Genomic DNA, 9,934 nt, shown 5'->3' with positions numbered 1-9,934 from the left:
GAAAAGCATACCCTACAAAAACTAGTTTCAATCTTTTTTGTTCAGTTTTTTTAGCATCCCTGCAATTAACCTGGAGAATCCTATAGTGATTACTTCAAAACAAAATATTCCCCTTGTATGGGGGGGAAAAAAAAAAGCATCATAATGCAAATCTATCTTTGTAAGATGACAGACTACATCATATTAAGATCTTGAGATAAAGAAGATAAAGAACTGGTCCTTAAAGAAAGTAATTTCTGAGCTGAGCTATAGTTTCACATAATTAAAAGGTTTCAAGCAGTTAGTTTTAAATATTACCCAACCTTATCCTTGAAGTAGGAGTACAAGCACTTCTTCCAGTCCTCAGTTACTATGCTCTTGTAAGCAAACTGCTGAATGTAAGCCTTCAAGAAGCCAATGAAGACATCTAATAGTAAAAGAACCAAAACCAACCAAACCTGTTTCAGTGTTTGGAATTAAAACAGGAAATAATAATATATAAAGCCTGACTAACACTTACCTGGTCCTCCGAGAAGTTGTTCAAGGTAAAAAAGCAAAGCAAAGCCTTTCTCATATGGAACAGACGAATAAGCAACATCAGGATCCACTTCGTTCAGATTAGGGATGAGGTTAGTTAGAGGATTTTTATCTCCAAAAGTATTTATCTGTGACAAAGACACAAGAAGCTATAATCCATCCAAAACTAAGACAGCCTCATTTCAGAGCATTCATTCTTTTTCCTGACGTTCTGAATCTGCACAGAACATAGTTTACTGAACTTTTTTCTCACTTTATCAGCGTCTGATCGCATATCAAACACAATGTTTGGATCAATCACCCTGTGCTCCAACCGTCTCAAAGTATTTAATTACTGTCATTTCTGCCATAACCACGAGCACCTAATAAACTACCTATATTGATCCCTTTATTAACAAACTATTTAAATTACTTGATTTAATGGGTGGTATAAAGCATAAAATACAATGAGGAAATATTAAGAGTGAACCAGGTAAACTGCACCAAGAAATTGAATGAGTGGGTTGAAAATACCACAGGCTGGAAATCTGAAAACTATGAGAGTTTAACTATGCTACCTAAACATGAAACTGAACAACCCTCCTAGACAGGAACAGATCAGGAATATGCTCAATTACAACACAGTACACAGGAAAAAAAATAAAACAGTTACTTGCATGAGGCACTGGAAATTCTGATGGTCATGCTTGCAGATAATTCTGACAAGCTTTCAGCTGCTTACCAGTATGCTAACAGGTAATACTGCAATTTAGCCATACCCAGAACAACCAAGAGAGTCTGTAAAAATGTTCTTCCTTAAAGAACAGCTTAGAACAGTTCAAAAAGCTTTATCTAATCTGAGTATACTAAGCTATTACCTAGGGAAGAGATCATACACCTTGGAATCAAAGTTATTCATCCTCTAACAAGAAAGCGTTGGGAAAGCTGACTAGACAAGTCTTATTTTTGGGAAACACATGAAACCACCTTTATTTTATTTAGATATATGCTTAAATATAAAATTATCATAACATTAAAAATATCTACCGTATTCTGCAGTTCCCTCCAACCTCCTAGGGCTTTAAAGTGCCTGAACTGCTCACCAAACAACCGACCACCAATCCTGCGCTCCAGGTATACAGTATGTCCCTCATTCAGCCTGGAAATACATTGATAAAGTCAGTACTGGTAGGATGGCAAAATTAATTTAGTTGGTCTCTTTACAGAATAATTTTAAAATATGATTGCATTGCATTGAACATAACACCTACCAAAAATGCTCCCATGTTTTGTTTGTTACCAAGTTTCCTGTCCAGCTGTGAGAGATTTCATGAGCAATAACCTAAAACACAGAAAACAATGATGGATCTGCTGTTTAGACTCCTCTGGAAAATGAATCTCAAATCCCAACAGAAAGAATCCTAATGGGATCTCATTTACCACACTACATTCCCAAAGCCAGTTAGCATTCACAGCTCTGTAAACTTTTCCATATAGATTTTATTTAGAGGACTAACACTAGCCTACCAAACCTTCTTCAGAAATAATTTTGAACATCCGGCCTGCAAAGCATAGAGCCACACTCATCAATAAAAATAACTCCTCCGGTACCACGGTGCAGGTGCTTGTTTATGAAATCACATTTCAGAACCGGACCCATGTCAAGTAGTGGACTAGTACTACCTTCTCACCTAAGCAACTGCTGCAGTGCTGGGACATTCTACAATACCAAATGTGAAGAAAACAGGCACCTCTAGAAGAATAATGATTCACGATATATTAAAAAGTATCCATGTCAAATATTTCAGTATTCTTGGGATAAGACAATATATATTTTTAAGTGTATCAGTCTAGTAGAAAGACATAAAACAGTATCCAGAGTACTTAACTTTACAAAAAAAATTTACTCAAATTGTACTCATTATTTCCACTTTAAAAGGAAACTGTACACAATGTGAGTTCTAGTGACATACAGAGGAAGAAGTTCCTATAAACAATTTTGATGAGACCAATTCAGTTGTGGTTTTTAAACATATTTATACCCAAGACAGGAAAAGAGCTACTGAGCAGCTAACTTGAGTCCGTCCCCTATGCATACAGGCATCCATGTTATTTTTATTTGTTCATTATACAAAATAGGTACATCTCCAGTTTTCTAGAGTTTACTTAGAACTAAAACTCACTTTCAAAGACTCCTTGGGTTACTGCCTTAACTTTCAATTCCCCCAATGGGCAAGACACCAAGTTTTCAGATACCTATTACAAAGGAAGTTAACTTGTGTTCTACTTGAAGACATGAACCTATTTTGCACTTACATTTGACAGAGATCGATCACCGGCCTAAAAAAAAAAACCAAAAACAAGACAAGGCAGTTGTCAGTTCAAGTAAACCTCAAAATATATCACTTAATGCAGTTTCATGTACAATCCTTAACTCCAAAGGAGGCAGGAACATTTACAGTTTTCTAGAGGGGGGAGATTAATCCAATCTGTGGATTAATATCCATCACCTGATGGATAAGCAAGCCCTAAGGAAAAGCTGATTTTTATCAGTTGTTGCACTTACCAATAGTGTTGGAGTTACAAAAGTAAGACAAGGATTCTCCATACCACCGTAAGGAAAAGAAGGTGGTAAGACTAACAAATCATACTGTCCCCATATGTACGGTCCTGCTAAATCTTCTGCTGTTTTCAGCATAGCTTCAGTCTGAAAGAAGAATTCACATTAGTTTCTAACATGACTTCTGACTACAAACACCGAACAAGTAATAAGCTATTGATCCCATGCTTCATTCTCTTTCACCTTGGCACGTCCCACAAGCAAAATTAGCACAAGACTGTATTAATATTTGTGTTCAGTACTAGTTTTGTGTTGTGATACAAGAACAGCATTTTTTCAGGTAGGAGGCAAGAAAGAAGGGCTACAGATGAACAAAACACTCAACCACAGTCTGTTCCTTTTCCAATATTATGTGAAACAGTTTACAAAACATTTTTTGTTAACTACCCACCTCAGCAAATTCATAGGCTGATTTATCCACTAGCTCCTTTTCAGCCCACACCAGTGTCCTTGGGCCAATCTTTCTGTTGAAAGTAAAAATACCACTAAGACACTATGAACTGGAAATAATTCCATGGGAAACTAATTCAGAGAGCACATATTTAACTGTGCTCATAAGTACTGAAGACACTCATTAGAGAGTCTGCCTCTCTTTTTCCTCTCCCATGCTAAAGTAACACTAGAAAAAGCTTTAGAAAAGAAAACAAGCAACATACATCCACTGTTCAGGACAAAAAAATAGGAAGCACATTTACAGATTTTAGAATGCTGTAAAGCTCTAATATAAAAGCATTATTATGGGCTAGATTTAACACAACCTTGTGTAGATGAGCAATGAGGCTGTAGTTATCATTTTCTGCCTTTTGTACATGACAAGGCTTATCTGTTACCAGAGGAAAAAGATACTATTCCTGAGCTAGAAAAAGCCCTTAGTGGTTCCAATCAATTACAAACTCTTCATGGTATTTATTTAACTTACAGCACAAGTATATTCTACAGAAAAAATGATGCAAGAATGAATCAAGACACTCGCAGTTTGACACAAATGAACAGGTCTACTGAACCTCTAAGATCTTTTAAAACTAGATACAAGACCAAGAAACAAAAAGAGAGATTAACTCTGAAGATTTATGATGATTATTAATATTTATACTTCATGCAGATTCACTCACCTGCTTTCTAAAGCTCCAACCACTAAAGCAATCAAGTAGCAAGGTATGGGAACCTAAAGGAGAACATGAGGAAAAAAAAAAAAAAGAAATCTTATTTGCAGTGTGAGCTAACACCACCACAGATTCAGTCAAAGTAAAACAAAAGTATGTAAATAAAGCAGTGTGTATATTTCCTCCATAGGTTCGTGCCCTATATTATAAAAGAGGCATTGTTCTTTCTCCCCAGATGATATTGCTTTATTTACAAGAAGTACTTGTTTCACAGATTTTTCATGCAAGGGCCACAAAATTTTAAGTATCATCTCTGCTTGAAAAAATCTGCATATATAAGAGCATACAAAAATGCCACTGATTGAGTTACTGTTCAAAAGAAAGTCAATTTTCCCCTATTCATTCCAGTTCCATTAAATTCTATGGAAGAAGAGATTAAGAGACACTGCTCAGATAAAGGGCAGTTGTATCACACACAAAGATGCAGGAAAAGCTTTAATGAATTCAAGTTTATCCAGAATATTTACGAATACAAAAGATTCAGCAAAATCAAAATACATATATTTGATTTCCATGTTTGGCATTAAAATAAATTCTAAATATTTGTTATTTTAATGAAAAAAATTCCAAAGCTACAGTGTCTTTATAGAAAAATTCTTGCTCCCAGTGCTCTGGAAACAAGATAGGATAATACAGCAGTCCCTGTAAAAGTTCCATTTTATCTGACTAAACAATGTTAAATAAGTAAGATTTTAAATCATAATTACTTGTAAGCAACATTTCAGAAAATTTTATTCAACCACTTATTATCCCCAAACCATTTCAATATCATTTATTAAAACATCCATATCATCATGTGTTTTAATTTTACATATTAACCCACAGAATATATTCAATATACATTGACTTGTGTTATAGACAGGTTATTAAAAGATCTGAAATTTCGGTATTACTTCAAATCTCAATGGTTGTTGGGTTAAGAATTCACAAAGGCTGCTCTCCACTCCACTTCTTACCAGCCTGGCCACGCAGGAGCAAAAAAATAGTTTTAGGTAAGCTCTGCACACATAAATATCCAGGAGTTGGATGCATTTGTCTCTTTCATCTCATGAAACATGCACCTTTTCTAACAAATCAGTCTCATGGTTTTGTACGTTAGATGATGCATATGTCTTTTTTTTTTAATGCATGTCTTTTTTTAATTTATATCTTGTGTTTAATGCATTTGACTGTTTTGCTTAATGACACATGCCTTTTCTAACAAACTAATCTAATTTTTTTTATATCAGATAGTGTACTATCATTTCAACTAGACTAAATGTTACTCCTTGTACAGGTTCACCAAACTTATCTCCAGATAACATACATGGTGTATTTCCTGATAACATACAGCTCTGGATAACATACAAGATAGAAGCCTTACACACTAGACCGAGTGGCAAATGTTTTGACTCCACAGAGAAGGCATAACACTGCATATCCAAGAGCTCACAGATAAGGTGACAATTTTTTTTCTCTTTCTCCCCTCTTGCCTCTCTCAGGTTTCACATAGCAGCCAAATCAACCCAACAGCTGCTGCAGTTCAGAGTAGGCTCCCCTCCTCTCTCTCTCCTAGTCATACAATTCCATTCCTCCTTGCACACTTTCAGTCCATCAGCAGCCCAGGTCAGCTTAGTAAAACAATTTGTTTCTTAAACTTATGTTAATTTTTATCTGCTTGTTCAGCAAAATGAACTAGGCTCTCAACCCAACAGCTGCTGCAGTTCAGAGTAGGTTCCCCTCCCCTCTCTCTCCTAGTCATACAATTCCATACCAAGAGATCCCATAAACTTCAGAACTGTAATCCAAAATGCTGCGAGAACAAAAAAGCCAGTACAGTAAATTGAGACTGCCACTTTATGAGCAGTGGAATCATTAAAGTAGCTGCACCACTTAATAAAACTTTATCCTGAGAATGGTAATCTTTAATTATCTGGAGATACTTTCAAAAAAAAAAACCAAAACAAAACAAAAACCAGAAACAAAAACTGTGTTGTCAGAATTTGCCTAACTTCAAATTAAAAATTGCTTCCAACGCTCAGCTTCACTGCTAAAATCCTGGTAGGCTTAAAATATGCAGGATCTGTTTTCTAAAAATCACTCCCATGTTATTAAACTCTATGCATTCTTTCCCAAGCATCAGTGCAGACAAAAAGGATTTTGATAGCACTAGCTTTAAGTATACTAAACATTTTCAAAATTCTAATTTGACTTTTCTGGGAATGCCAAAACGACCGGTAAACATCACCAGCACCTACTGGTTGACTTTTCAGCATTGGAGATTCATAATACCTCGTATTTCTATAGTGGCAAAGACCCATCCTAAGTCACATGATTTATCAATGACATCAAAACCATACCTGAAGGGATTGTGAACTGCAGGAGTTAGGAGTAAGACCTTAGGCATCCATTCACTAGCCTGCAGCACTTACGTTCTGACTGAAGCGGTATATCTTCCGACTGCTGTCCTCTGGGTCAGGCATCTCTCCGTCGCGATTAGCGCTCATGAGAGCCACCAGCTCTTTAGGAACGGATATCTGAAAGGTTACCTGACTGTGAGGAACTCAGCTGGCACACAGGGTTATATAATATACTTAAAACAGCGATAGCTAGAACAGCAGTTTAGATTTGTTGTGCTGTTAAGACCTCTCTGTCAAGCAGAACACAAGGCATATAGAAAATTTTGTCTGGAATGCTGCAATGTGTAATTAACCAAAAGATGACCTCTGACAGAAGTTAAAAGCTTCACTTTCTTCAGACTACTGAATTGTAACGTCACGTTGCAGTTTCTGCTTCCATAAAACAATTGGACTGTTTATGCCAGGACTGCAAAGATCCCCCAGCTATGTATCAGAATATATTGCTTAAGGCATATACGAGAGTCATTTCAAGTATTTTTACTTTACAGCACTCTTTATTGTCTTATTGTCAGCTTCTCCTAACTGAAGAATATATTTCTTTCCTACTACAGCACTTTTTTTCCCCTCTTAATTTTCTTTTGGAAATAAAGATACGTGTGAATGAAAAAAGAGATGATATACATATATAAAAGACCATGGTAAAGCTAGAGAAGTGCCACAGGGAAGATAAGCAGGTTTTGGCTCTTACATTGAGCAAAAAGTCAATATTCTCCATTTTTATTTTAAGCCACATGCCAGCAGCTACAAAAAAATATAAATCCACCCATTGTAGTAGTTGTCTTTAGTTAGGCATGACTTAGGTTCACCTACCTCTGCATAGTATGTTAGCTTCACAGCAGGTGTGTCTTGGCATGGAAGGATGGCTCTGCAGTGGGTAGCCTGGAGAGAGAAGTAGAAAAAAAAAAAGTTAAAACATAACCATCTTCCTAATTCTGAGGATTAGAAATAAATCAAACTAATATATAATGTTGGAAATCTATACAGTTCCTCCAGAGAACTCATTTTCTACAAACCAATACTTCCTATCACTTACAGCTGACAGTAGTTTTCATAGTTCAGGGTTTTCTAAAAGAAAAAATGGTAGGTTAAGACCCACCCACAGATGATAGCCACATATATTGATTGCAAAGGACCGCATGTTCTTCAACAAGAACACTGGAGAGGGTAAAGCATGGAACTATTCAATTGCAAACACATAATAAAAATCTCAGCAATGTCCTGAATTATTAAGTGATTTCATATAGGACCTCTGACACATGCAATTAGAAATTATGGGCTACTGTACTTTCCCTTACTTGTCTTCCTCTCCAACTCTTTGGAAACCAGGGGAAATTACAGTGGTATGTAAACAAGTTAAAAAAAATAATAAAGAAATTAATCCACTCAACCTGACACTGGCTGAAGAGAAATGGGTGTTTCTTTCCAGAAGTCTGCTCTGGAGAAAGCCACTGGAGAGCTGAAGACTTTGGAGCGCTTTCAAAAGAGATTTCAACAATTGCTTCTTGTCCCCTGTGTAATAAAGAATATAGTCCAAAAAATGTATAAAGTCTAGATAAGAACATATATGCCTTAATAACACAGGATTTGCGTGTTCTCTAGATAAAAAAAATAATCTGATTTTGCAGCTGACGTTACGTTCTGTATGATCCTTAAGCAGAAAAAAAACCAAAATGAAACCCAACAACCTGAAAATAGTAATTACTAGAAAACCCTATTAACAGTAGAGTTAACAAGAAAAATAGAAGACCTTCAAATTTTATTCAGGGTTTCAGAACTCGTGTAAAGTGAAAACTAACAGCTGTGTGCAAGACAGGTACCAGCTTGCTAACGAGAGCAAACCTGACAGATTCATACACTTGTGTTTTAAAAACCTATCAAACCCATCACTGATGCCAAATGCACACAGAAGTACTTGCTTCTGTGCCCTGGTTTTTGCACATTCTGTTATCTAAAAATCCCAAGTTATACAAGTAACTCTCTGGAATTAACAATCCAACCATAAATCATAACGAACTTCAGCTAATCAGAGGAGTTGGCCGCTAGATAAGCTGACCAGGTATAAATATCTGGTTTATAACCAGTATTCCAAAGTACATATTTGACAAGAAAAAGAGGAAATATTTTGTATTACTGTAAGGCACATTGCTTACTCAGCAGTCAGACTTTCATTTGTACCTCTTACCCTCTCCTATCACTGTTTTATTGATCTTTACATGGGGGATTGTATCTCACACAAGATTATGAATTCTTACAATCACAACTCATAACTCACTCTTCATAGCTTTTTTCCTTACATGGAAATCTAGCAAGAAAAAAAAAGCTGGGAAAAAAAAACCAAAACAGGCCTATGTTTCTGCTGTTCTCTGTTTGTTCAAGTACTTTAGTTGTTCAGTTTCACATCAGATCATAAGTGTTTCCCTGGAAAAGACAGCTATTGTATGACACTCCTTTCTCTTCCACATTATTTATGTTTCTAAATTGCAATAGTTCAGAAAACAAAACAAAAAAAAAAAAGAAAGAAAATTAGAAACCAGACGTAAGTTTAGATTTACAAACAACAGTAAGAAGCAACTTAGCATACAATTTTATTCAAACAAGGGAACCTCCTTATACAACCACAGCTTTCAGCTTTGGCACGTGAGATACCATGGAGTTACAACATCCAAAGCAAACTGCCAAAAACTTACTGTAATTTGGCAACAACATTTAATTCATACAACTTAAGAGGTATAGACTATGGTTAGTTCGTTCTCCACCATTCTGCTAAAACTCAAGCTTCCAGTTTTCAGGGACTTGGGCTTAGGATAGTCAGTACAATAAATATTTTACTGTTTGTAAACATGTTTCTCTCTAATCATAGTGGTAACCTGCAGTTCTACAGAAACACAGGATCAGTCCTTGTATAAATTAAGGAAAACAGGGGCTGTAACTCCGCGTGCACCATACTGTAGCAGTTCTGAACATGACAAGATTCAGATAGTTGAATCATAGAATCGTAGGGGACGGAAGGGACCTCAGGAGATCATCTAGTCCAACCCCCCTGCCAGAGCAGGTTCCCTACAACAGGTTGCACAGAAAAGCATTCAGGTGGGTTTTAAACATCTCCAGAGATGGAGACTCCACACCCTCCCTGGGCAGCCTATAAGAAGCAAAGAAGCAGAAAGAATATTACTGGAAAAAATATTACCATTTGTGTTGGGTTTGCATGTGTGTGTGGTGGGGAGGGGTGGGGGGGTGTTTTTTTGGTAGTGGGGGAA

At 36.4% G+C, this 9,934-nt stretch overlaps 1 protein-coding gene across 1 annotated transcript in view; it reads right to left on the bottom strand.

Moving 5' to 3' along the window:
• LTA4H (leukotriene A4 hydrolase) overlaps positions 1–8,186 on the bottom strand; it is a gene marked incomplete at its 5' end in the record, with an annotated part of 12,483 nt that extends 4,297 nt beyond the window's left edge. The window contains 11 exon segments of the mRNA XM_010177478.1: positions 298–406; positions 500–644; positions 1,543–1,654; positions 1,767–1,837; positions 2,812–2,835; positions 3,062–3,202; positions 3,507–3,579; positions 4,228–4,280; positions 6,690–6,794; positions 7,488–7,556; positions 8,066–8,186. Of these exon segments, the coding sequence (XP_010175780.1) occupies positions 298–406; positions 500–644; positions 1,543–1,654; positions 1,767–1,837; positions 2,812–2,835; positions 3,062–3,202; positions 3,507–3,579; positions 4,228–4,280; positions 6,690–6,794; positions 7,488–7,556; positions 8,066–8,186 (1,023 nt within the window).
• Positions 8,187–9,934: the final 1,748 nt, after the last annotated feature.

This window comes from Antrostomus carolinensis, unplaced genomic scaffold (assembly GCF_000700745.2).
Source record: "Antrostomus carolinensis isolate BGI_N321 unplaced genomic scaffold, ASM70074v2 scaffold27281, whole genome shotgun sequence".
NCBI lineage: Eukaryota > Metazoa > Chordata > Aves > Caprimulgiformes > Caprimulgidae > Antrostomus > Antrostomus carolinensis.
The sequence above is the reverse complement of the archived record's forward strand: the minus strand, read 5'-3'. Positions and strand labels throughout refer to the sequence as shown.